Source organism: Podarcis pityusensis, assembly GCF_964106645.2.
Source record: "Podarcis pityusensis genome assembly, chromosome: 6".
In the NCBI taxonomy this organism is placed as follows: domain Eukaryota; kingdom Metazoa; phylum Chordata; class Lepidosauria; order Squamata; family Lacertidae; genus Podarcis; species Podarcis pityusensis.
The window spans coordinates 33774866-33802862 of NC_138030.1; the positions used below are offsets into that span (position 1 = coordinate 33774866).

The 27997-nt window shown below is 38.7% G+C and overlaps 2 protein-coding genes and 1 long non-coding RNA gene across 11 annotated transcripts in view; 1 reads left to right on the forward strand and 2 right to left on the reverse strand.

Moving 5' to 3' along the window:
- Window positions 1-4908, reverse strand: part of SYCP1 (synaptonemal complex protein 1) — a 56232-nt gene extending 51324 nt beyond the window's left edge. The window contains exons 1-2 of one of the 7 annotated variants that reach the window (XM_081009810.1): window positions 4772-4908; window positions 183-297 (exon numbers count right to left, since the gene is read on the reverse strand). In XM_081009810.1, the coding sequence (XP_080865936.1) occupies window positions 183-290 (108 nt within the window). In that variant the 5' untranslated portion in view covers window positions 291-297; window positions 4772-4908. The other 6 variants (XM_081009813.1, XM_081009814.1, XM_081009812.1 and 3 more) reach the window with 6 other exon arrangements.
- Window positions 4909-4977: 69 nt separating this feature from the next.
- LOC308479340 lies at window positions 4978-8099 on the forward strand. Its single transcript, XR_013987618.1, has 2 exons — window positions 4978-5145; window positions 5715-8099. It is a non-coding gene; the product is annotated as an uncharacterized lncRNA (long non-coding RNA).
- Window positions 8100-9936: 1837 nt separating this feature from the next.
- LOC308479286 (bile acid receptor-like) lies at window positions 9937-26416 on the reverse strand. 3 transcript variants are annotated; one of them, XM_081009862.1, is made up of 11 exons: window positions 26104-26365; window positions 17801-17978; window positions 16844-17206; window positions 15839-15979; window positions 14430-14557; window positions 14241-14345; window positions 13100-13199; window positions 11669-11797; window positions 11303-11404; window positions 10750-10863; window positions 9937-10190 (listed from the first exon to the last, which is right to left on the reverse strand). In XM_081009862.1, exons 2-11 carry the CDS (start codon window positions 17889-17891, stop codon window positions 9952-9954), a joined length of 1512 nt encoding a protein of 503 aa, XP_080865988.1. In that variant the 5' UTR covers window positions 17892-17978; window positions 26104-26365; the 3' UTR covers window positions 9937-9951. The 3 variants fall into 3 exon arrangements, with proteins under 3 accessions (XP_080865988.1, XP_080865987.1, XP_080865986.1); XM_081009861.1 differs by having other exon boundaries at window positions 14241-14557; window positions 17801-17908; window positions 26104-26416; XM_081009860.1 differs by having other exon boundaries at window positions 14241-14557; window positions 26104-26414.
- Window positions 26417-27997: the final 1581 nt, after the last annotated feature.

A 27997-nucleotide genomic window follows, 5' to 3' on the forward strand; every position in this document is an offset into this window, starting at 1 on the left:
ATATGAATGGCATTTTCCTTTAGTTTTGTAGTTTCAAATTTCAAAACTTTGGAATGTTGCATTTTGAGTTATCAATGTTTAAGTGTGGATAAATGGAAATACAGGTAATCTTTAATTTTTAAAACACTGGTCAGCTTTTGTAAACTTGCTATATATATTTTAAAGTAACAGTTTTTATTTACCTGAAAACATCGTCCATCTCGTTTGCTTGTCTGTGGTTTGACTGCAGATACTAGGGTATTATTCAGTATTGGTGGTACAAACAATTTAAAAGATTTCTCCTGTTCCATTTTCCGTCTAAAAGACACAAGAATTAAACTCTCAAAATAACACTAGCAATACTAAATTCATGATAAAATGTACTCAATATGTTGCATTATTTTCAATCCCTTTCTATGTTCTGCAGAACAATATAATTTATCATGCTATTAATTCTTACAGTAGCCCTGTCAAGTAGACTAGTATTGCAATATTGAAAATGGAGAATTATTGAATGGACTTCCGGGACAGCGCCATCGGCAATGGCGGAGTTCCTCTGACCGAGAGGAACCCGCTCCGTGAAAATCGGGTCTTGCCGCCGCGGCGAAGGCGGAGACCCTTTAAAAATCCCAGGCAGAGGAAGCCTGGGAACGTGGGATTTGGCTGACACCAGGAGCGCCTCCCCTACTCGCAGGGAAACCCTTTTTCGGGGATCCGAAGCGACGTGGGGTGAGTGGCGCGGTGTTTTGAATCAACCGCTACTTTTACGGAGTGAAGCCGCACAGCCGTTGCCGGAGAGCGCTGACCTTTTCCTGTGGACAATTGGACTCTAAACAAGTACCCGTGAGTAGAACGGAAAATTGGATTAAGAAATATTTTAATTTGGCACTGAAACGGGAAGGTTCTAAACAGGAAGTCCGCCTCCCATTTTTTGTAAATAGATTGAAGCAAAAACTTTGTAAGCTAAAGTCTGGAAAGTCATATATAAAGTTCTAAATTTCCTTCATTCATCACTCTTGGAAGCAGGAGAAAAGAGGGGGATTTTTGACTGTTTAAGCCTGCAGGAGAGAGAGTAAAGAAAGATAAATTTTCCACCGTCTCAAACCTGGGAACGGGGTGTCAGAGACAGAAATTTATGGGGAAGTTCATCGACTGTGAATGGAACGTCTTTTGACAGATAGTTTAAAAAAAAGAGAGAGAGAAATAAATTGACTCCAATGTTGCTTCTTGCAATCAAAAGAAACAAAGTATTTGAAAAGTGAAAGTAATTTTTCTTTGTTGGTCCTGCTTTCAAAAGATGGATACAAATAGAAATTGTCTCCTCTAGAGGGAGCTTGTTAATTTCTTGCCGGAGCTGATCTGGGGACCTCACAGCTGTATGAGTAGGATCGTGAGACCAGACTCTAACCTTGGGGGGGGGAAATGTGTTTACAAGAAGTCTTGGTGCTTGCTTTTTGCAAGACAAGTGCTTTGCTGGAGCAGATGCATGAGAAGATGGATTTGATGACTGTTGCAGTTAAAAACTTTGGACAAACGGCGAATACCCATATAGAAACCATCCAGGAACCAGCCCAGGAATCTGTTTTGATAGGGCAAGCGCAAGTGCAGAAGAAAATGGAGGAGGTTGCTGTTGAACCTCAAATAACACAAATGGAGAGATCCGAGGCCTTGCAGGAGTATAAGACGCTGTTCTTGAAGTTTGAATCTGGAGTGGACCGGGGGGGGGTTGGAGTTGTGAGGGCTCTTAATTTTGGAAAGACTTTGAAACATGCTTTTAAATACTTTCTGGATTACAGTGTTGACTGTGGGGAATGGGACTGTGGGGAATGGGCTGATCTGCTGAGGAGAGATGGAGATATTTTTGGATTGGAGCCCTCCCGAGACCTACCCCCCAATGAGAAAGGAAAGAAAATAAGAAAAAGATCAACAAAAGACAAAGTAAAGGGCAGGTATAAACAAGAAGAAGACCTGCAGAAGGGACATGGAAAAGACTTAAGAGCCTCGGACATAAGAGCACCAGGTTGATGGATTAGATGGACGAGAAAGGACTGACAAAACCCGAGACCAGGAAGAAGAGACGATGGATGAAGATTGGAAGAAAGTTTTAAAAATTTATTTAGAAAAGTATCGTAAAATTAATGAGTATTAGAAAAATGTTGGAATGAAATTATTTGGCTTTAGCAGAAATGTCAAAAAGAATTATGTAAGATATGTTATGGTTAAAAGAATTTGGTATATATAAGATTTAAGTTTTAAGTTTTAGGGTTTTTTAGGGTAAGATAAGGTTAAAATAGATCAAGGTAATTTAATGACAGAATATTGTGAATGATGGAAAGGATTTGCTGAGATAATTAACAACTAGAATACAAAAAAGGGAGGTGTGAGGAGGTCGTTGAAATAAGTTAATGAAAGTTAAGGATTTGGGAATATTAGACTTGTTTTTTAATTTTTTGTTTATTTTTGTTTTTTGATTTAGATGTATTGTGTGTTTTGTTATTTTTTTGACTTTGGTTTTTATTGATTTGCATTGTTTAATTGTTATGTTTATCTACTTCTTTCTCTCTTTTTCTCCTTTTCTTTTTTTCTCTTTCGTTTTTCTTTGTAACTTTAAAATTTTCAATAAATATCATTTAAAAAAAGAAAGAAAATGGAGAATTATTGATTTATTGGATTTCCCAAGTTAAACAGAAAATAACAGAAAAATAATTCCAACGTTGTCATTTGTGCATTATTAGGCCAACAACAACCAAAATATCACAAAACAGTGTATAAGCTTTCAAATTCTCCTGAAGTCTTTATTCTTTGTTCCTTCTTTCCTGTAGGCCTTGGTGCAACCTGAAAGCTGCATAGTGCTTAAGGAGCCTCCTTTTAATGTTTCCTAACTCCTCCCACATTCCATCTGAAGACTGATGAGATGCAGACTCAATCACTTCCATAGCCAACTTTTTTTCTCCCACCCACTTCACTTTATTTATAATTGGTTTATTTATAATTGTAATTATTTATAAATTTTCTATACCACCATCTGAAGCATAGGAGCCAACTCCTAGGGGCCAATACAACTTTGCCCACCCCCCCAAAAAAAATTTGAGCTCCCCCCCAATTGAACAGCATTGCCATTCAAAAGGTATGATTGCACCTCATCATGTGACTGATTATGCAGCGTGGGGCTTGCCTCCTTCCACCCCAATAAAATTGGTACCCCTGATCCAAAACTATCACAGGGTAGTTTACAATATAAAAACATAAAAATGCATACTGTAATAACAAACAAAACCAATACAGTTTAAAATGCCATAGATTGTTTTAATGTGTAAATGATTAATAGTTCTGGGGAACTCAAAAGCTTGTAATGCACACTATTTTGTGATATTTTGATTGGGCTAATCAAGGTGTTTCCCTAATATGGATTTTGGAAATTTTCTTGTAGGCCAACATAGCTATATTTACTTTTTGTAAAATTATATACTTTATGTTTGGAAAACAGGCCTTTTGTAATACTTATAAACTTTTTATTGTGACAAGTTGTATCAATTGATAGTGTTCATCATTCTCTATTAGAATATTGTAGATCTACTGAATTCAACGTACAGCTCTGTGCAACAAACAATCCAGCACTATTACACTGTATATGAGAATTTAAAATGCATTCCTTGTGAATGATGAACAGAAATATGAAAACAGTTGGGCATAATCATATTTTGCCATAGTACCTCTACCTGAACCAAACAGTTGACAATTTAAAAATATGGCTGCTTCCAAACAACCTATTTGTTGAGCATTCATCCTAATTTTGTGCCACCAGGTTAGAACATTGTCAAATCAAGTGTTATCCCACACTTTTCAGTACATTTTCCTTAGCACAAAAAAAAAATATTTGTGGGAAGTAGGTTTGCTGTGCAAGACCTCCCAATCAACGCTAATTGTGTGATGTGAATTTGGAAGTAGGTATTGAATCCTACCAAAAAATAGTGAGTCTGAAACTTTTATGGCGGAAGTGCTTCAAACCTCTGTGAAAGCCATCTTTTCCCTCAATTTCCATTCATCTTTTCCATCAAACCTTTTGCATATAACCTCTTGGTCCCCACATAATGTTGCAGCCTAAATGTCTCTTAAAGAACACCATACCATATTTTCAGTTTACCAGTCTCCATCACTCCCTTCTTTTGTCTCCCTAACGTTATCTAGTTTGTGAAGCAACATATACATGGACAGTGATAAACCATGAGATACTTCTACAGCAATTATATGTGACTTGTGAATCTTGCTGATGAAATCAGACTCAACTTTAAAGTTTTATATTCCAAATACTGTTGCAAGAAATGCAAAAAAAAAAAAAAATCAAATACAGTAACACAGTTGAGGGTCATATGAAGCAGCGCTTTCCCACACAAGACACTTTCTTGCATTTCACATGTGTAAACTAGTGGCTAATATTAGATACATTTGACAATTCTTCCTACCACCCTATTACCAGCATTCACGCTTGCACACAAATAGTGCAGGCGCCCCCCCCCCTTGTTTTTTGCGTTTTGTAAAAAGGACAGCAGCGCTGACTGCATCACGTTTTGCTGCCTGAAACTGCGAGTCAGGCGCGCAGATCTAAGAGGTGTTACCCTCTCCCTTCAGACGCACCAACTGACGCGAATGTGGGAGCTAAGACTGAGGGTAAGCGAGCCTGTACGAGCGATAGTGCTAGAGGCTGAGAAAACGAAGTGGAAGGACATATACATATATACATATATGTATATGTGTGTGTATGTACCTTCTATGTATATATGTGTGTATATACCTTAACGTCTCAAACGGCTGTAGGAGTATACAGTACAAAGGAAAAGAAAAGGCGGGAAAAGCGTCCGGTAGCGGGCCGTGTGCAAAGGCGCGAGCTGACGGGTCGGCGGTTTACTTTAACGTGTCCTCTCCTCTCCCTCGAGGGGGCTCCATCAGGATTCCACGGCGTGAGCCGTGAGCCCTTCAGTGGGCGGGGGGGGGGCGGGGAAGGAGCGGGATAAACTCCGCGATGATTTCGGCCCCTCGGGAAGGGGAACCACGTGCGCGGCCGGAACGTTGCTCACCCGGTCATCTGGCTTCACGCGCCCACCGCCGCTTTCATTTGACCACATCCAGGGCCGGGTTTAGGTTTGATGAGGCCCTAAGCTCCTGAAGGTAATAGGGCCCTTTATATGTCCAGCTGTCCTTTGTCAACAACAAATTGTCGCTGTTTTTTGTGTTGAATATACGCTATGTGGTAATTTATGGACCTAATAGGTATCTAAAGCCATTTGCAAATAACAAAATATGTATTTTATCAAAGCAATTGTCAAACTGAAATACAATTAAGAAGAAGTATATTAATTGTTGTTGTTGTTTAGTCATGTCCAACACTTTGTGACCCCATGGGCCAGCGCATGCCAGGCACTCCTGTCTTCAAGTATTTTAATAGTGAAATACAATTAAGAAGTATTTTAATAGTGAAATAATTATTAAGATCTAACTTAAAATGATTGGGGTCCCATTACTTACATCATAGGAGCCTACACAACACAAAACACTGTTGCTGTATGTAGGTTTTATTTTATTTGTTTTTTTATCTTATATTTTGGAAATGTACATCCAGGGTTTTTTTTCCTTTAATTTTTTTGGGGGCCCCCCAAGAGATTGGGGCCCTAAGCTATAGCTTGTTTAGCTTATACACCGAAGCAAATGACTGCACTAGTTTTTTTTTTTTCGTTTAGAGCTGCTTCGAATAGGCTCTCAGCGCAATCCTATACAGCTCTGCCCAGAAGTAAGTTCCGACCCTAGTGTGTAGATGACTGCGACATTCATCACATCTGGAGGAGTCGGCTTTCAGCTGAGCCCAGGTCAGAGAGGAACTTCTCCAAAGACCCTGTTCACACAATGAAACTGATGGCGAATTGAATGGCGGGGGGAAAGTGAGTGTCAGAACATGGGCTTGCCCGGAGGGTTGCTTGCATCCAGTGTTAGACCTACTGACATTAAGACCCGTTGAAATGAATGGGCATTACTAACAGATCCGTTATTTGCATTGCATTCTCTGAGCAGGAGGACTAACGCTGAATACAACCAGAGTAGCCCTGTGTCTTGCTTTACATTAGACAGCCCTCTGTTTGAAAGGCTGTCCTCACAAAGTCAAGTTTAAAGTAAAAGAACCATAAAGGAAAACAAAGGCCTTGAAATTATCCATGAAGAGTTAAGCACCTGGACAGCAGACTGGGTTATTTTATTTGTTTGTTTGTTTGTTACAATTTATATACCGCTTGATTGTAAAAAGAAGAAGCAACAAACAACCTCAAAGTGGTTTCATCTGGTAACTATCAGCCGTATTATGGTGAGATGTGTTGTATTTCTATTTAAATTTAATAACTATTTTTTATAAAATATAAATAGGCAGATGCAGATTTTAATGGACATCTGCATCACCTTTCGCACTCTTTCTTGTTACTGCACATGCAGCATCCGTAGAGAGCTGCTGTCAGTCAGTTTAGGCCAGGGATGGGGAACCTGTGCTTTCCAAAGCTTGCTGGACTCTCAGTTCGCACTGGCCAGCATGGCCAGTGATCAGTGGTAATGGGAGATGGAGAGCCCAGCAACATCTCTAGAGCCACAGATTCCTCATCCCTGGCTGTTGGCAATACTGAACTACATGGACCAATAGCTTGACTCACAAAAAGGCAGCATCCAATGTTAATAATAATAATAATGTTTTTATTATTTAATACCCCACCCATCTGGCATGTTCCTAATATGCAAGGCTGTCACTTTAAAACACCTTTAAGATTCAGCTCACTATCTCATCCAGAATGTAGTGGACAAAAGTGAAAATTAATTATTTCCCTTTACTGTTCTCATTTTTTTAGTGTTCATCATAACCAACTGTAACTATTGATATGTTTACATACCATGCTAGGTGGAATGTCCACATTGTTAGGATACTGATTTGTCTGCTCTGAACCAATATGTCAATGACAAAGATACCTTATGTCAGCCTTCCCTAAACTGGTGTCCTCCAAATGTTAGGAACCACAGCTCTCCTCAGCCACAACCAGTGGCTAGGGCTGCGGGGGGTTTTAATCCAAAACATTTAGGGGTGGGGGAATCAAGATTTGGGAGGGTTGACATGGCAAGGAATTAACCAATTGTGACATCCAAAAACATGCACATTGCATCTTTTATTAAAACTTCTCCACATCAGCTTCTTAATGCAAGGAGGAATGTAAGAGGGCAGATTTCACAGCCTGCACAAAGGCACAAAAGATCATGATTGGACTGTTTATTCCCCCACCCCTCCCATATTTAAAACAGAGACAGAGAGCTTCTAATTTCATTGGAACACATCATTTCCCCATTTTAAATTGGGATTCCCATGAAATTCAGAAAACTAGTTTTAATGTTAAAAAAGCCAGGCAATCTAATTACTGCTCTCCTATATCACATATAATTCGATTCTAAAACTGGAGAGTAAATAGGACCACAGTCTCATATTTTAAGCAAGCCATGCTGGGCAACACAATCATCTGTGTTAAGGGCCAAACTGGATGAAGATTTGTGCATTTATGTGTTTCTTACCAGGGTTAGCAACATAGGTGTTTTATTTGCAGAAAATGGCATGGGGATTACTATTGGGCTGGATCTAGACACATCAAAAAAGCATTTCAGTTAAACGCCTTTTAAAGTTTGTATGAGAAATCGGACTGGGAAAAATGGAACTCCACACCGCCATATGGTGTCACAGTGTTATAATGCATAAACAACATATATAAAGTGCTTTTTATTTGCCAAGGTGGCTGAGTCCTTGTTCTATTGAGTTGTAATCTGCATCAGACTTAACTTGGCTACTATTTGCAGAAAATTGAAAAAGAGGGCTTGAAGCCACTCCTTCACATCCAATTTGGCCTTCAGACTAAAATACCGACATTCCTAAAGCTTGCTGCATGTAGACTAACATATAGGTCCCACTTAAATGGCATCTTTGAATCTGAATGGATGAATGAGAAAATGGGATACTTGGAATAAGATCCAGGCTTAATTAGTCATTTATTTATGGCAAAGTTCTGTGGCAAAGGTCATATGATAAAATTGGGTCATGGTTGTGGTCTTAATTTTCTTTTCAGTTTCATTTCTATAATTCTTTGGTATTGTTTTCTTCAGATTTTTAACAAAGCATGTTCTGACTTTAAAGCAAAGGACCATCATGTTGGATGACTAATGATACATACAAAAAACAACTATCTTGCTGCAGAATACCAGATTGATAGTGCATTTATTACACTTAAATATATATCTGAAAAATATAGACTATACAAAATATTTCACATATTAAAATATTAACTATATATTCAGATAAGTTATTTACATTATATTTTAGGTATGAAAAATAATTTTAAAATGCAAAAATAACATAATATAAAAATGCTGAGATTTTAAGCCATGTTTTTAAAATATTGTTCTAATATCAGGAACTTATATTTTGAAACTGATAGCTGAAATCTGTTTCAAATGTTTGCTACTACATTTGGAAATTCAGTGAACATTCCATTTCAACTTGTAGCATTAACTCACTTCTAGTATGAAATTAAGTAAATTTCTACTTACACAATAAAGGTTTAGCTACAGAGTTCTTTTGATTTTGATCCATAGCAGCAAAGGCACTGTACATCAACAAATTCACAGTTTTAAAGATTTGTTTATAAGCATTCAGGAAAAAAATACTGCAACTTATTTAAGTTTCAAGAAGACTAAAGCAAAACTGGTTCATTATGGTTTATATTTAGCAAAAGAACTGAAGCTGTGAAGAGACGTCCACAAAAACAGATGATAATGTTGAACCATATTATGTAGCAAATTGTAAACAAAGAATTCAAACATGCATGGGGTTTCACTAATTGAACATCCATCAAACTAAATTACCATTGCTTCATCTAAAGGGGGGAAATACATAAAATAATAGCAGATATAGTGAGTTATCTTTCCAGTGCATCCTGTAACTGTTGTTACTGAAAAATTTAATCAAGGACAGACATCTGGACTTAGTACTGGTTATTCTGGCTGTTCCTCAACTAGAACTGGCAAGTAAATAAAAAGATATAACTACCAAATTATTAAAATTTTGGTCTAAACTATAATCAATTAACTATAATCAGTTTGTGGGTTACCAGCTATCCTGGGTGATTATAATTTACTACTCTTTTTCAAAATTGTGTGATATACTAATTACATAACCGATCATTTCATTATTTTGTTCTCTAATGGTTATTAGTTAACTTTAATGTTTAATTGCTTATAACTTTGACAAACAAGATGGTGAGTGTTGTGATGTGAATAATGTGGTTTGGAGACATGTACATGTTTACAACAGAAGCACCAGGATCCACTTCAAGTCACTGAGAAAGTTATGTGGTCATAATAGTTGCAGTATCCATCTAAGCCATAATAGGTTTCTTATGGACCATCAGAGCATACATATGTCTAGGCTTGAGAGGCCAGGGATCCAGTTCCCTGCTCAACTTCCCATAGTCTTCTGTGTGCTGCCCTATATAAAGGATTTTTCTGCTGTCAACTGTTCTCCCACTCATTTAAAACCTTCCTGGGCAAAGAAAGATATACTTTCTAGAGGTGTCAAACAGCACATGTAAAGAACCTGATCCATACCATTTTAAGCTTGTCTTCCAGATACCCTTGCAATTGTGGCAATAATGTTATATAGGTTATACATGCTCTGATACCTTTTCAACTGCAACAAAAGTGTGTGTGTTTATAACACAAATGGTATTTTCAATCCTCTCACCAACTGATCTATCTAGGCTTTGCAGCACAGTATTTTTTTTAAAAAAACACGAATATAGCCATTTAACATAAATGGGATTTTTTTAAATACAAGCACAACAATTGGGAAAGAGCATATTTTGAGGAAAAAACAGTCCTGTGTAACAGCTTAAGTAATTGGCAGATTGTTTAATGCAAGTCCCATATTTCACAAAGTACAGGTATCCGCTTAGGATCCCTTGTTCTCAAGGTTATTAGGATTTCTGAGTGGTTATGATTGAGGGTTCTGAGTTCAGTGAGTCGCCCTATGAGACGGGCAAAATGTTGTGGTTCTTCAGGGTGATATATCTTTGAATACTTGTACAGAATTCCTAAAAAGGGTTCCTGGAGTTTCTCCACATGTTGTTTGTTTTTTAGGAGTGGACGATCTGGAAAAAAAAAGGAAAATTAAAATTACATGATGCTATGCAGAACTCAAACATATATTCTCCCAATATGGTCATAATGCCATAAAAATATTGAATGTTAAGTTATTTCCGATCCCCATGAGCTTGCACTTATGTAAAATATTTCTGTAAAAAATTATTTTTAGCCCTAAAAATGATCAGGATCTGATAGCACAATCTTCTGTCTAGCTACTCGGAATTGTCCTTTGAAGTTTATTAGTGCTTATTTCTAGGTAATGCTGCAATCCTATGCCCCTTTACCAGGGGGTAAATGCCATTAATTTCCATAGGTGGTATCCACCTCCGTCCAACCACCTGTGAAACAAAATTCTGCTTTCTTCTGCCCCTGCAACCCTCTGTGTACCCCCAGAGGATCCTCTTAAGCAGATCAGTGCAGATTTACTAACATGTAAGTTCAGTTGCAATCAATGGGACTTACAACCAAGATATTAAACCTTGAAAGTATAAATACTTTGATATAATTTTCTTTGACACTATTCAGTTTTAGTATTTGAACACTGTGTGTAGTTGCTCTATATACCTGAAAAAAACACAGTTGTTGCAACAAGCAATGCATACTCTCTCTCTGTCACATTGAGTTCTCCCATGCTCCTGTAGAAATAAAATAGTGCAGTGATAAACTCCTCAGTGATACCTGGAAAAAAACCAGAAGATATCAGATGGTAGCTAGACAACATATAATTGTCCTATTTTTAAGATTAGATAGCATATATAAGATACATATAAGATTTTAGGTCCAGCCACTCAGAGGAAAGGGAGTGGAGATAAAATATTAATGTGCAAGAAAATACCAGGGTGCAGAATTAAGTTTTTTCAGGCATTTAAATATATTAGTGGAAGAAGTCACAGATGTCAGGGTGCAGAGAGATTAATCTAGAACATTCAAGAAATGCAGTCTAAAGTGACTAATCAACAAGATCGATAGTCTATTCAGCAGTCTAATCAACAAAATAGATAGTCAAAGAGGTATTCTGGCTGAAAATCAAATGTATCTTGCTATTAAAAACTCAGTAATCCAGTAAGCAATGATTTAAAAATTTACTAAAAGTATATTTGTGGGACAGCTCAGTTACCTGTTGTAGTAGTTGATGTTGGGCATTCCTCAGTATGAGACAGTCCTAAGTAAGTACTTTTATCTTGAGCACATATAGCATTGGCAGAAAATTTTACTTGACCTAGAGCAAGGGAAATGAAAGTCTATAAGAGCAGATTTTCCCTTTTAAAGTTACCTTATGATTATCATATTTTTAAATTTGTGTCACAATGTCTCATTTGATAAAGTGAGAAGAAAGAACCATTTATCCCAAGGGAAGGTCATATTTGGGAAAGGCCTTAGGGTAAGCCATATCCCACCTCATCAAATGCATATAGTGAAGTGATCATGGCAAGCACGTATACGCATGAATTTATTAAGTTCATCTAATGCTAACATAACTTACTTTCATGGAATGATGACTGGCATTCAATCCCTTGCTCATTGTATATCTGGGCAGAACGTAAAAACATTGTTTCAATTGTGGAGCCTTTCAGCAATGCAATCTGATCATCACTGGCTAAACTTTCGAACCCTATAGAGAAATGAATAGGTAATCAAATTACATTGATTTTTTATGGTAGGTATATATCTGAAATTTGACAGTTCTTTACTTATATAAGCTTTTTAATCTTGCAAAGAATACATTTTTTTGAGAATCAGATCTAAAGTTTGAAAAGTCTAGCTACAGATACTCCCAATTATATCTTTTAATAATGATACATTGATTCAAAATGTTTCAAGTTTTAGCAAAGGTGAAGTAGGAACTTCTATTGGATCTGGCCATTTTCCCACTAAAAATCTTCTATCTTATGCTGCTTTTCTCTTCACTGTGGAAAAAAGTCCTTAGACTTCTAATGTCACAGTGCTATCATACCCTTTCAGTTAAGCAGTACTGTAATCTATAAGCTTTTTAGCATTAATTCAAAGATACCTTTTAAAAAAGTAATAATAGGGGTTATAAAATGGTGCCCACTACAAAGGTAAATGTGTGCCAAGCTGTAATAAAGTTTGCTTTCTCAATATATCACTGGGTATATCAAAACAATGTAGCTTTAAAGAGTCAGAAAAAAATCCCCTAAGGCTCCAGACACCAACCCATTATGGCCAGTGGAAACATTTGGAATGTTCATAAATGCCTTGGGTGCCAGTCACAAAATGGCTTCCTTGAAGGCACAGCAAAACACAAAATGGCTGCGATGTCTAAAAGAGCACAAGAAGAGACAGGACCACAAAAGGTTACAGATATCAGCCTTGCCACATAAATGGGGAAAAGGCACTTATATCATCCATTTCTGCAGTCACAGATAAAAGCTCTTTGCAGCTTTCCTCTGTTCAGAACAGAAATAAGGGTGGGTGTTAAATGTTGATATCCAGTGAAATGTGGGCATATCTGAAAGGGCATGTTCAATGCAAGAGAGGCTGAACCAATGTAAACAGGAGCAGAACAGGAAAAACAGTCTTGCAATCTGGATTTTTAGGGGATATATAGAGACCTTATGTGGGCAACATAGGAGGCATTGGTGGGGGCACCTGTGCCATGATATTTATTTATTCATAAAATTTGTATATCACTTGATTTCTGTTAATTGCATCTCCCGCACTAAGGTATATACATTTGTGGAGATATCACTACCCTTCCATTATTTCAACAACAGCAGTGAACTTTCTGAGAAGAAAAAAACTGGAATAAGCACTGAGAAAAGAAGGGTTGCAAATGGATGATGATGATATGTGCTCACACACCCAGCCCAATAAAATGTGAGTGGCATGGCAATTCCATGCTAAATGCATAGATTGGAAGCACCCCAAGAAAATTTCCTGTGGAATGCATTACCTGGAAGTCTTTTTGTAAAATCCACTAGTACCTGGACATGAACCATAGCTGTTTCTGAAAGATGCAGGAAGTTCTCTTCAGGATTGGCAGTTTCCTGCAACTAATAAAAAAAAAAATGTATTCACAAGATAAACCAATAGAAAGTTAGATTAATTTTTTTTAATTCATACAATTTATACACTGCTTGATTGTGAAAAACTTCAATGTGCTTTACAAAAAGATCAAACAATGAAATTGGCAGTAAAAACAATTTCAATATGTTTAAAACATTTTTTAATGCAATAAACTAAAAATAGACACAACATACTACATATCTGGGTAGGTATACAAAAATGTCCTTAAAGGTGAAGGGACCCCTGACCATTAGGTCCAGTTGTGACTGACTCTGGGGTTGTGGCGCTCATCTCGCTTTATTGGCCGAGGGAGCCGGCGTACAGCTTCCGGGTCATGTGGCCAGCATGACTAAGCCACTTCTGGCGAACCAGAGCAGCGCACGGAAACGCCGTTTACCTTCCCGCCGGAGCGGTACCTATTTATCTACTTGCATTTTGACATGCTTTCGAACTGCTAGGTTGGCAGGAGCAGGGACCGAGCAACGGGAGCTCACCCCATCGCAGGGATTCAAACCGCCGACAGGCACCAAAAAGTGTACAGTGAAGGTTCCTGCCTAATGTTAATAGGCAGGGAGTTCCAAATTGTAGCTGCTGCCACACGTAAAGATTGGGTTTTTTTTACAAATGCAGAGCAGGTATTATGTGGCACCTGTAACAGTGCTAGTTCTACAGATAGAAGCAGTCAAGTGTGCATATATGGCATAAGGTGATCTCACAGGTTAACTGGTCCTAAGTTGTTACAGCCTTTATATATTAATAGTAACACATTGAACTTGGCCCAGTAGCAAATTGGCAACCAGTGCAGATCTTTGAGCACTGCTAGTGTATGCTGACAAGGCCTCACTTCTTTCAGCAATTGTGCTGCAGCCTTCTGCACTAACTGCAGCTTCTGGATCAAGTGCAAAGGAGGCCCCACATAGAGCACATTGCAGTAATCCAGTCTGGAAGTAACCAAGACATGAACTACTGCAGCCAAGCTTCCCCAGGCCAAAATCACATTTGCTATATTGCTGTTTATGAACACATACAAACTTCTTTGCTTCCTCCAGGGGAATTGTGCATTTTTGATGGGCAGCCAAAATATGGTCAATGAGCTGATGTTCTCCAGGAGTCAGTTCCATTCGCTCCTGCACCTTAGAAAGAAAGATGTGCATGTCTTTAAAGCAAAATACAACAGTTAAAATACAACAATTAAAATTATTTTTAAAATACCCTACTTTTAAAGGTTTTGTTGTAGAAGATACATGCTTGTTGTCCACTCCCTCAACTTCCATTTTGATGCTACAAAGGAAGCTACTCTTCTTTCTGAGGCGTTTTGATTTACACTGGACTTCTGTTAGTAGACCTGTAAAAAATGTAAACCAGAGGGGGAAACAACAAGTTCCAGAAAGGCATTGATTTCAAGCATGTTCCCTTGCAGAACATTTAACAGTATATTCCTAGCCATGACTACTCCAAAGTAAGTCCTACTGAATTCAGTGGCGTTTACTCTCAGAGAAGGGGTTAGGATTATAGCCTAAAATTGGTTACTTATGAGATTATCAGTTGCAGGCAAACCACCTCAGATGATAGGAAGCTGCCTTATACCAAAACTCCAGGGTTTCAGACAAGTCTTGTTCAGTTTTACTTAGAGATGCCAGGGATTGAACCTGGGACTGCTTGAATGCAAAGCACATGCTCTACCACTGTGCTATGGCCTTTGGTGAACAGCAGCTCCACTTTCTAAGAACACATAACTTGCCAAGTTTTTAATTAATTGATTAATTTTTAATATTTTCACACACCTTGATTTTTAAGTCATTGTTCAGTAATATGCAGCCCAATTCAGTAATATGCAGAACCATCTTGATGGGTGGGGTGGAGCTTCAGAGTAAGTGGGTCAATATTGCTTACCCTGAGGGGTAAGGCTGCAGAGAGGTTGGTGAAGTGCAAACACACCAGTGGGAGCACTGGATTGGCTCCACTGGTGCATTTGCTCCATGCCCACTGCCTCATCCATCTTTCTCTCCTGGTAAGCAACAGCAAACCCCTGTTGGGGCTCATATAGCACCCCCAACAACCCACTTCTGCCTGATCCTATACAGAACCCCACTTCTGATGACAGCCCTAGTCTTCTTAATCTAAACAGTGCTAGAATATGAGGTCTGGCAGCCACCATTTTTAATTTTCAATAAAGCTCTCTGTGTAGCATGGCTCAGGAGCTATGTGAATAAATAGAATCTGCCTGCTGTCTCATATCAAACATAATTCTGCCACCAAGTAAGTCTTCTAGAGTTCACCCATATAGGAGGGAGGCTATCAGAGGTAGAGAACACTTTGTGAAGGTCCCACTGTAACCAGCCCTGTGCAGACCTGGTTAGCTTCAGCAGAGTTGTTAAATACCTTTATACCATGAGATCAAGTTTAGAAACATGTTTCTAAGTACTGATACCTAGCAGAGGTGGAATTAAATATCAGATGTACTCTAAAGACTAGGAAACTATTCTCTTAGTGAACTCCCTCCACCCCACATGCACACACACAACTTCGGAAGGAATACCATTAGTTGCCTTTAAACATTGCAGGAAAGGAAAATTCCTTAACTCAGCAGCATGTCAGAATTTTTTGTTGTAATTTGGGCACTCACATTCAGCCAGCATTCCCACAGCTTTACATTTCTTTAGGCGACACTCCTGACACTTCCTCCTCATATACATATCCATTTCACAGTGGCCACCATTCTTGCATCTGTAGATGGCGTTTTTGGTGATGCTACGTCGAAAAAATCCTAGCATACACATTTGGAACAAGTGAGCATAAAAATGAGAAATGATACAGCTGATAAGACAGCCTGTTGCCCTCGCATGCAGTAGAGGATGCTGTCCTGTCACCACTGTTGAAGTAAGATTTAACTTTCAGTTAAATGGACTACTCTCATCACCCCTGGCCATTGGCCATGCTGGCTGAGGCTGATGGGAGTTGGAGTCCATTAGCATCTAGATTCCACCAAAACATCCTTCTTCTTAGCCCTTCATTTGTAAGTCAGAGCCTGGGACTTTACTGTCCAGGTTATCCCCATGGAAACCCATGCTGCTTGTCCTTATGAACATAGACAGTTTCCTTATACTGAGTCAGATCAGTAGTCCCTCTGATCCTGTGCTGGGTGGCAGCTCTTCTCTAGTATTTCATACAGGATAGAGTTGCCATATTGACACCAGCTTTTGGAGCTGTTTCCACTGATTTTTCCATCACATTGTCATACATCCAGGTTTTCCCTGACATTTTGCCGATTCGGCAAAATTCCCCCCGACACCATTTTTACACCCCATAACCAGAACATATAAGAAATTTTCCTGATGTATGGCAAGCCTAATACAGGACATTCCTAGGCTGACTTCGGGATGCTGGAGATTGAACTTGGGACCTTCTTCATGCAAAGCAGATGCTCTGCTACTGAGCTACTGCCCGTATCAAAGCTGGGTGTCTATCTTACTATCAGAAATGTAGTCCAACAACATATGGAAGGCCATAGGTTCTCTATCCCTGCCTTATGCACTAGACCTTTCTCCCCAACTTTAACTTTGCACTAGACTTTTCTCCCCAATTTTAACCAGCGGACATTCTCTGATTCACAAAATTATTTCCCCATTACCTTTGCAGCCTTCACAGGTGAGTGCGTTGTAATGATATCCTGAAGCCTTGTCCCCACAAACCACACAGAGCTCTTCCTGTCCCTTTATTCGCAAGGCAGAGTGACTAAGCCTGGGTCTTTTCTGTCCAAGATATCCTCCCCCATTATTCTGGGCACCCATGTAGGTGGGCTTACTGAGTTCACAATTGCTGATGATGTATTGCCCATCACTGTATTGAGAATCCAAGTTGTATGTGTTGTACTGTGTTTGGGGAGATGGAGTCTGTAATGCTGCAGGAAACTGAATGGTTGAATACTGACAATAAGGAGCAGCTTGGAAGTCAAGATCTTGCAGTGGATAACTGATGTGTTCTGGGAAGGCATCTAGATTATTTTGAAAAATCACATAGAAAACAGTGGATTAGTTTAGGATTTTACATCTCTAAATTATAGAATATAGTAGAATTGTTTGTAGAAGGGCACCCTGTGTATACAGTTCTGCTGACAATATTATCCTTGATTGGAGAGTTTACTGTTAATTTTAAAAAATGTCAATAATAATAATAATACTTCAATTATTTATACCCCACCCATCTGGCTGGGTTTCCCAAGCCACTCTGGGCGGCTTCCAACAGAACGCTAAAAACAAAATAATATAATACAGGTATATATCTTACTTTATTAAATATATAATATAAAGGCCACAACTGGTCTTAAATTGTTTGAATATATCTTCTGAGAATGAAATTCACTACTTAAGTGAACTTCAATGCATCCACACTGGAGTAGGTTTTTGGATCTTGTACTGTATATCTTTATGTCACCTGAGGGAATTACGGTATTTGATCCCCTCAATGCTGAAATGGCACACTGGATGGCTTTGAATGTCCTTCATGTATCAAACATATATTTAACAACTGTAGAAATTCGGTTCATACACAGAGAGACATGTGGATAATTGCCTTTTGCTTAACTCACCATAATACTGGATTGGATCACTAAGGCAGTACCCATCAGGTATGGTCACAAAGGTATTTGCCATAGTCTGCTCTAGCTCCCACTGCTTCATTCAGTTCGGAATGTTACCTGCTTTCAAAAAGCTTCTAGTTACTTTAAATTGAAGAGTCAAGATGTTGTCAAAGGATAAGATTATTTCCTGAAACAATTTATTGGAGGAAAAGGAGAAATAGTTAGAAAAACTCTACAGAGTGCAATAGAAATAGAAATATTATGTTGTGGTAGTACAAATACAAAGTTACTAAGGATCTGATTCTGTTGAATCTACTGTTCCATTAATCTTACTTGTTTTAAAGGGAATCCACATTTCTATTAATACTTACCCTCAAATATTCTCAGTTCTCACTTCAGCTATTAGCCTGGATCCTGACGGCCTCAGAATATCATTATTTCTCAGTAGGAATGCAGTTGCTGGGAAATTACTTTTCTACATTTATTATTTCCTTTGCAATCAATGAAGATCTACAAGGCCTGTATTTTTAGTGTCAGGTAAGTAGGGTGGCCATGTGTCCTACCTAAAAGAGGACCTACACCCTATATGAAGGGCAGCCTAAGGACATCTCTGTGTTTGACGATACCTTCTATTCAGTTTCATAAGAGAGCATCTTGCCCATCAACTTAGTTAACTGATCTTAGTTAACCTTTGGATCACCTGGGCACAACCTTCTCCATTTCTGTGATATACATTTTTAAAATAAATTATAGTAATCTTGTCTAAATTTGCATCTGTGTTTATAAATGGCACATGCACATTTTATGCAAATCTATTCCCTTTTTTGACATCTTCCTAGTATAGGAGTATTTAATTTCCATGCAAGGTTTATGATCAGTATTTGTTTACCTTGCTTGAAATATCAGGTAGAAAGTTTGTTCTACAATATTACTTCTCTCTCCTAATTGTTCCTTGGCTGATTATACCTCAACCATTTTGTTTCTGTCTGCCATTACTGAAAACACTGTGAGTGCAATAGTTTAAGCTCTCTCTGGCCTGACTGAGGGCGGACCATGTGGGTGGAGCCATTGATAAGGAGCTGCAAATCTTGCTGAAAAGTCTCACAAGAACCTGAAATTTCAGATCTCATGAGATTTGTGCAAAAACATCCACACCTGGGGCTTTTATCACTGCTGTTCAGACCTACTGCATTAGGAGAGAGGGGGACAGGTGAAATGAAGAAAAGTAATGGGATAATTGCAAAAAATATATATAACAACAATACTGTGTAGAAGCTCCTTTAAAAACTTAAGAACTATGTGGCAAGATCTGTCTAAAATTATCTCTAGCCTAATGAATCTAGTGGCTTCCACTAGTAAATTGAAAAAGGCTCACCCCTAGCACCATCATCCCTTCAAAGCCCGAGGAGCATCAACATTTGCATCCTTTCATATGTACCCTGAGAACATGCCAGTTACTGCAAGCCCAGAAAGAAGTAGTAAGAATGGCTAATTTATATGCAGTACATGTAAAAAACTAAGAGAAGACAGATAAAGAGATCAGTTGTCTAGAATGGGAATGAGCAATGGAAGATCATCCTCCCTGCCAGCACTTCCCTTGGCTCCAACAGTGATCTATAAAAAAAAATATAACATGCTACTTCTCAACAATCTCTACCAGAGACCTCTCCTTCTGAGCTGGGTGACTTGTCAGAGAGTTCAAATAGCACATGATGCAAAATAGTGTCTATATCCTGAAAAGATCACAAGTAAAAGTTTGGAGTTTTTGGTATATATTATTAGATTAGTTATTAAAGATAAAAAATAAACATTAAACTTAAGCAAAACAAAATTAGTATCTGAGATTAAACAAGATGAGATCTTCCCATTTGCTAAGGAGGCAGAATGAAATATTTCCATGGATTAATGTGCTTGTTAAAGAACTGAACTGGATAACTTCTGTACATATTTAATACATTTTTGGAAATGGGTTAAATGCCATTTTCATACATTTACAGGGAAGAAAGTTATGCCTTACAGTGATTTGTACAATGCGTGCCTGAAGCAAAATCACAAAGCATATTTCTGGGGAGAAGCACTTTCCAGAGTAAAAAGCCAATGAAAACAGTTCAATAAAACTCCAAGGAAACAGATAAGAACACAGGGCCATCTAGACTAGAGAGCTAGTGCTGATAATATAATTTTGTTTTTCCTCAGTGAGAGGCTGATACTACTGATGTGAAATCATGTGGGAAATGTGGGGTTTTTTTGCAAGAAAAACTGTGAACAGGAGACTATCTTTCCAATCCTTTTTGATAGTATCTATAAGGATTTTGAATTCCAGTGTGGGGAGTCACTTGGATTCTTCATAAATATTCTTCAATGAATATAAAATGTTAGGTTGCAATTGGCCCTTTCTAGACCATCTATTCACCATCTATTTTCTCTGTCTATTGCTCTTCTGGCAGTGAAGCCTCTGACACTGATTGACTGAGCTGATGTTTAGGCTCAAAATGTTCTGTTGCTCTGGACACTAAAGAGTTTGCAGTTAAGATCCTGTGAGGGAAGCCAATGTTGTCAGTTGGGAACTACTAAACCTTACAAAAAAGTACAGTAGGCTGAAGAGTTGGGAGAGGTCTGGTGTGTGTGGAAGCTGAGAGATAGCTTAGAGACAGAAGGCTCAGAAGCATGGAGGCTAAAGGGAAGGTGCAGTTCAGAATGGACTTAGAAAGGAACCTTAAGGAAGCTTTCAAAGGGTTATTAAAGAAAAATATCGGAGAAGATGGAACTGAGTAAAAGGGAGAAGTGACAGAGAAACTTGGCAGTGCTAAAATAAGCTACAAAAGGGAAAGGAGGAAAACAGGCAGCTTCCTTCCTTCCTTCCTTCCTTCCTTCCTTCCTTCCTTCCTTCCTCCCTCCCTCCCTCCCTCCCAAAGGCCACTTTCCCTCTTGGCCAGCCCTCCAGGGGCTGCATGCAGTGAGTATGCCCCCCACCACTCAGGCACACAGCCCCTCCTCCACAGCCTATTCATGCAGATAAACTGAGGAGTGGCGTTATTGCCCCTTCTCCACTTGATCTGTGTAATGACCAGGAATATGCCTCCCCATTAGGGCATCGGGCTTTGCTCTGCCCAGCACTGTATCTCCTTTACTTTTTATTTTATTTTTATGTTTTGCCAGTGCTAATTAATGGGGTCTTAGCGGAGAAGGAAAAATATTTTGGGGCATAGATCAGGCACCTGAACTGGAGTTTAGCCATCTCTGGGTTAGATCCTGATGAATGTATTCTGCCATTTATGGACCTGCCTAAGTACGTTTGGCACATGAAAGCTTATACTAGCCATTACGGTGTTACAAAATTATGTTGCTATTGTGTTCTGGCAATTCTAAGGATGTAGCAAAAGGCAGAAGCAAAAAGAAAATTGGGGGAGGGGGTTGAATTTCTCTGATCAGCCAGTACTTTGTCTCCAGACCTCTTGTTTTAATGTGGTTTGTACAGCAAGGATTGCTGGAAGGGCAGAAAAAATGTCTCATGGCCTTTTCAATTTTATTTACAGATTTCTAAAAAGACATTTTTCTGATGTTCCTCATCCAGACAACCCCCCCCTTCCACCATAGAGCAGGAAAAGGTGAAACTGCATAGTATGACAAGAATGCTGCCACTTGCTATCTCTGTTTGTAAATGTTTGTTCAAAATAGAAGTGCCTTGATGAATCATGCAACCGTTATCAATGGGATCAGTTGAGCATGTACAAAGTCTACATGTTTTAATCAGCAAATACGCACTTTAAATGGAGCATTGTGTGATTTCAGTTACATCATAGTTTTGAATATTGCTTTGAGGGAAATGCTGCTCTTCCTTTAACCAATTCCTGAACAAAAATAAAAGAGATAGCAAGGAACTAATTCAGTCACAAAAACAAATCCTTCCTCATTCTCCTGCCTAGGATTCCACTGCTGCCTTTGCTGCACACAAACCACAGTGTGTATTCTTCATAACAGGCATGTACTGAATCATGCTGTGTGATTATATATTATGATATACATATTATATTGAATGCTAAATAGCACTATATTTTTGTATGATTAAATGTAACATGAAAATCATTGGTAATTTTAAAAAATGCAATAGTATTTTCTGAACCCAGAAATAAAGTGAGCACTGAACACTTTTAGAGCTATAAACATCTACTGAAAAATCTCCACTTTAGCCTGTGACTTAAAAAAAAAAAAAAAGTCTAATTGTAGGAGAGGAGGCAGCTGGAGGTGTGAAAGGGAGAAAATGGAAAGAGCAAAAATGGAATTGGTTGATAGGGAGTGCATTAGAGAAAGAAATAGAGTGAGATGAGTCTCTGGTCTCACGTACGGTACTTTTGGCTTGGACCCTGCTCACTGCTTGATGCAGCCCCTGGAAATTCCCTTCTGTGAAATTCAGCCTAAAATGGGCTAAAATAGGTTTCCCACCTTTGATTTAGATTGAAAATGTGAGTAAATGAGCTAAACCTGTGTCTAGACTGGCACAGTTAGTTCTGCATTAGCTAAGTGCCAGTTGTCAACCCATGCATTCTGTGTCACAGGTTAGTTGCATATTTAATGTGTGCAAATGTACAATGGATATAATTCCTTGTATTTTTCCGTTTTCAGGGGAGTGTAACATTGCATATATTGCCAAAATGACATTGTCCATTCACAAAAGGGAAGTATAATCAGATTTGGTACAAGAGTACAAAAAAAAATTAGGGCCCCTTCACCCCCTGTCATAGAACTCCAAAAACAGCCCAGTAATGACTGGGTATGCTCAACTGCCATGGAATGCTGATTGATTTTTCTGTTTCTGAAACAATTATTCTGGACCCTGGCCAGTAGAACTTATATCTGAGTAAATGTAAGTAGGATTTGGTCTGTCACAGTGCAAATTACTACTACTACTACTACACCAGGAATGTGTAAGGAACTTTACAGAGTGCAACAGGACATATCCCTCACCTATCCCTGATTCCAGGGAAATAACAAATTCACAGCCATAGTGCAAAAAAAAAAGTAAAATGAAATCCTATACAAGTGTTAATACTAATATGTGTTCAAAGGTAAAATCTAACCATATGGCCACAAAATATCAGTGGAATCCCTTTGGAGAAAATACCAGTTCTAACAAAGACACTGCTCAGCTACTAGCGTATTATTAATGGCAAAAAATATGCAGTGCTTGCTCTATTACAGCATATAGAGCATAGGTCTTGCAGGACACCCTCCAGGGAGTACTTCAGAATGTTTGAACCGACAGTATATTAACATCTATCGTAAATATTTTGACAGTTATGTCAAAAGGGAAATTTCTTCACCAGGGAGAATTTTAGGAATTCAAGCTGAAAGTCTTCTCACATTTCTGAAGTGCACTCATATCCTGGGAAAGAATATGAGGTTGCAGGGCAACTAGATTTAGGCAGTAGATTTTAACCTTGATTTGTATCCTGTCCTAACCTTTTCTTCCGCTCCACATACTGAAACTCTAAATCATGGGTGGGCCAGTGTTAACTAACTAATGCATGCTTTTGCGTACATTATCTTTTGTTACCTTTTGCTGCTATCAGAAGAGAGATCAAGCTATAATTCAAATACTTAATCGTTCAGAGAAATCTGTCATACTTTCAAAAGCCTGGAACCATAAATCAAAGTGTGCCTGTAGTTTAAGCTTCCAGCTAAGGTTGGTTCTTTCTTAACAGAAAATACCACAACAGAAATATCAAATGGAACAGTTAAGGGTTTTTGTTTTGTTTTTCTCCCCACTGCAAACAAGACTCAATTTATGCAAGTAAATACCTCTAGGAAATTGAATAAATCCTGTGCATTGATCATCATGTGTGGCAATCACATACACATTTTTTTGTGTACAGTGGTGGGAAACAATGCCAATTGTGGCCTACTAGTGTGTATACAGAAACATCAAAATACATTTGTGTGTTATCATCACATAACATATGGATAATACTGTACAGTGGTGCCCTGCAAGACGAATGCCTCGCAAGACGAAAAACTCGCTAGACGAAAGGGTTTTGCGTTTTTTGAGCTGCTTCGCAAGACGAATTTCCCTATGGGCTTGCTTCGCAAGACGAAAACGTCTTGCAAGTTTGTTTCCTTTTTCTTAACACCGTTAATACAGTTGTGACTTGACTTCGAGGAGCAACTCATAGAACGCAGTGTGGTAGCCTTTTTTGAGGTTTTTGAAGACTTTGGTGATTTTTGAAGCTTTTCCAAAACTTCTTTTGCAGCCATTTGGTAAGTTAAACTTTTAAAACTTTTTTGGGGGTTTTTGGATTTTGGGTTGGGGTGTTTGGAATTCAAGGACTTGGTGTTGGGGAGGGGTTTGCAAGAATCTGGAAGCTTGTGTGTTTTTTTCCTGCATTTTTATGATTTTCTGTGACCATTGGGCCACTCTGCTGTTTTTTTAAAAAAAATTCTGGATTTGAATTTCTGTGTGGTGGGTGGCTAGGGGAACAGTTGCGGAGGGGTTTGCAAGAATCTGGAAGCTTGTGTGGTTTTTTCCTGCATTTTTATGATTTTCTGTTACCATTGGGCCACTCTGCTGTCTTTTAAAAAAAATTCTGGATTTGAATTTCTGTGTGGTGGGTGGCTGGGGGAACAGTTGAGGAGGGGGTTCTTCAGCAAGAAGCAAAGAGTGGAAGAGGAACCTTCTTCGAGTTGTCCCCCAGAGTCTTAGAAAATGTACTGTACACTTTGTTGATTTTTAAATGTTTTTCTGTCATGTTTAGAAACTTAATTTATTGTTCCTTCAGTTTTTGAAATGCTCTTTACAGTATGTGTGGCTTTAAAGAGCACTTAATAAACTCTTGTTGTACCAAATTTGGCTTTGTTTGGACTTTTTTTGACCATAGGAACGCATTAATTGAATTCCAATGCATTCCTATGGGATTTTGTGCTTCGCAAGACGAAAAAACTCGCGGAACGAATTAATTTCGTCTTGCGAGGCACCAGTGTACTATTTTGCCATGTTTGAAATGATCCTCATTGGGCTTCCAAGTAAATGTGCCTGTGATCGGAGATCCAACTCTTAACAAATCTCTATATTATTGGCATCTACAACCACAATGCATTCTGAGATGCATTCACAGTAACGAAGGATACTTGTGCTGATGGAATGAGAGAGCTGAATATCTCCCAATGTCTCCACTAGTTCTATACTAAATACATTGATACACTCATTTTATATGATCTAATTGTACTTTCAGGTTGCCGTTCTTTTTTACTTGTGACAATAATGCTGACTGAGCATGCCTGGCACCCACAATCCACATGGCAACTATACTTACATCTCTGTTGACTACTCCTAGCCAATGGACTATTAGGTTCATGATGGGTGAAAGAGCTATTGTGGTGCAATTTTTTTTTAATGTTAGTTTTCTTTAAAATGCACTAGTTTTCCTTCCAGTGTATTTAATAAAAAGGAAATTATTATGGTGTGGTAACTCACTTCTTCAGAAACTAGTGCATGGCAGGTTTTTGCAGGGCAAATGAACCTAGGGGGCAACTTTTCAAATTGCCACTGTAAATTTAGTGATCAGCAGCAATTAGCAGGTAATAACATTTCCCAGCTGACAGGATGATCTTTGGGGGAAGAGTCCTTGGGGGAAGTCTTAGCAAATGTAATAATTTAGTCCCTGACTATACTCTTTATTAAAGACCAAGCTACTTCCAATGGGGCTAGACTGCATGCCTGACCAAACACTTTTTTTTCAGAATGTTACCGTAATTTCATTTCGTTAAAACCCAATAAGCACCTGTCCATTTTAGATGACAAATATAACTGCCAAATATCTCATTCTTAAAATACTAATACTAAAACTTCATAATTTCAAAATTCATCACACATTAGCTAAGTTGCAAAATCCAATTCTCATGTAAAATGAAAATTTTATTGAACTATTAAAATGATTCAAATGCACTGTGCAGGTAATATCCTCTAGTAGGTATAAATCTAGTATGTGCCAACAACCTGTGCATGCTAAAACAAAATAGGCTCTGCTCTCATTACAGACAGTTAAACGTCCTGCTTGTAGACTAATATATACAGTAAATGACACAGCACTTTAGACCAAGAAAATAAAGCATTATGGTGGTGGGAGGGGGAAAGAACATATCAAAAATAAAGCATTAGAAACTAAAATTAACTGTTCAGGTGCATATTTCATTATAATTAGCACTGCATTTAGAAAATCAAACACCAAACTTGACATAATCATCACATCTCCCAAGTATAGTCGTATGTCAAGACCAGACAATCCTAAGGCATTTACAAAATACATTAAAATACTTACAGTGCCTAGTTCCAAGGAGCTGTTTTCTTATAGTTCCCCTTTGGGGTGCATCTGGAGCACAGAGAGCCTTTTCTGTATTTATCAGTTTCTTTGCATTCGCATTGGCTCCAAACACTTTGCAGAGCAGCGCTTCACTCTATCTGAGAGACACAAACTTCCCACACAGCCGTTCTGAGGGTCAAAGCAAGGGCAGCAGCAAGACCACATAAATCAAATAATAACTGAATAATCAGGGACAGAGGCCATTGGGACCCACACGTCACATTTTCCCAGCAACCTCTCTACCCAGTTCTCTAGCAAACTTTTTTTGTTGTCCCGGTTAGAGTCTGGCATTTCCTCATTTTGATTGCTTCACATTTGACAATCTTCACAGTGCAAGGACCACTTAATTGAAAGAAAAACAACAGTCATTTTATAATGTGAAACATGGTGAAGTGGTTAGTGTATTGAACTCTTGACCAGGGAGGTGGACTTCTTGAGCACATAGTAACTAGCTGAAACCAGATAGCTAAACACTATCACTTATTTAGATCAGGCTTCCTCAACCTCGGCCCTCCATATGTTTTTGAGACTACAATTCCCAGCATCCCTGACCACTGGTCCTGCTAGCTAGGGATCATGGGAGTTGTAGGCCAAAAACATCTGGAGGGCCAAGGTTGAGGAAGCCTGATTTAGATGCTGCTGTTGCCACAGTACCAGCCAAGGTGTCCAATGCAATGTTGAGCCCAGTGTTGTGGGATCATTTCCAATTGATATGGCCTGAGGCAGTGGACACGATACTTGAAGTGATACCCCCATCCACCTGCTCATTAGATCCTTGTCCATCCTGGCTTATTAAAGGTAGCCGGAGTGGGGTGATTGAATGGGTCACAGGTGTGGTAAACACAACCTTGTGTGATGGAATGGTGCTTGCAAGCCTCAAAAAGCCAACCTTAGACCCACAGAGTGTAACGACTATAGTCCGATTGCCAGCAACCAGAGATCTGATACATTTCAGTTCAGGTTCTTAAGTGAAACCAGAGAAGAACCTGGTGCTCAAAGCTCATTGATAAAGGTAATCCCCCTACCTCCCAAACTTCATTGTGTTTACCTGTACTCCATGTTCCTACAATTGTTCATCACTGCGCTTGTATAAGCAAATATTTAACTATGGAGATTTGCATTCATAGATAAATTTAGTAAGAAAAAGAATCAAATATATAGCATTCAGTTTAATGAGTTATGGGAAGGTGACATTCAGGTCTACAAGTATAACAAGCAGGTGGATACCTAGCTAGGGGTGAACATTACTTTGGTGATCGTAGAAAAAAAGTTAGGGAAAATTCAATAATTATATTTATTTTATAATACAGGCAAAGACAAAGATCACTGGGCAAGGTCCTACATTCTGAACACAGCAGAATTCCCATTTCTCCCCTTCTTGTGTCCCCTAATCTGTTCCAGAAGGGGCCCTAATCTTCCAGAGCAGATGTTGGCAAAACACAAGAGGCTGTAGAAGGGAGGGGATGAAATGTAAATCCCTTTTGCACAACTAGAAATCTGTTGCACAAGCAGGATACAATTGTATGTTACCCATTAGTCACATCCTTGAGAACTACTTGAAACCTCCTAATTCTAAAAGAAAGTAAACAAACTTTTTTTTCATTAATTCACAATCTGATCTGATTATTCTACTTATCTCTCTCTCACCACATGACTTCAGACTGTTGTTGTTGGCTTCTGTCTGTCTTGGGAGACAATGGAGGAGTATGACTTTGGAGTAATGCCAAACCATTGGAGAGTTACAGCACCTGCTGTATCAGAGACTGATAGGGAAAAGAAATGGCATGATGCATTCTGCAGCAGCACAACTGGGCTTCAGACAATGCAACATTTAAAGGTGCCCATTTTGGGA

Coding starts and splice junctions, on each gene's coding strand:
- LOC308479286 (XM_081009861.1), bottom strand. CDS start 17,891: ATGAAGCAGTGGGAGCTAGAGCAGACTATGGCAAATACCTTTGTGACC. Junction 15,980..16,843: donor CACCTGTGAAGGCTGCAAAG/GTAATGGGGAAA, acceptor TGTGTATGCTAG/GATTTTTTCGACGTAGCATC. Junction 13,200..14,240: donor TGGAGGAAGCAAAGAAGTTT/GTATGTGTTCAT, acceptor TTTTTTTATTAG/TTGCAGGAAACTGCCAATCC.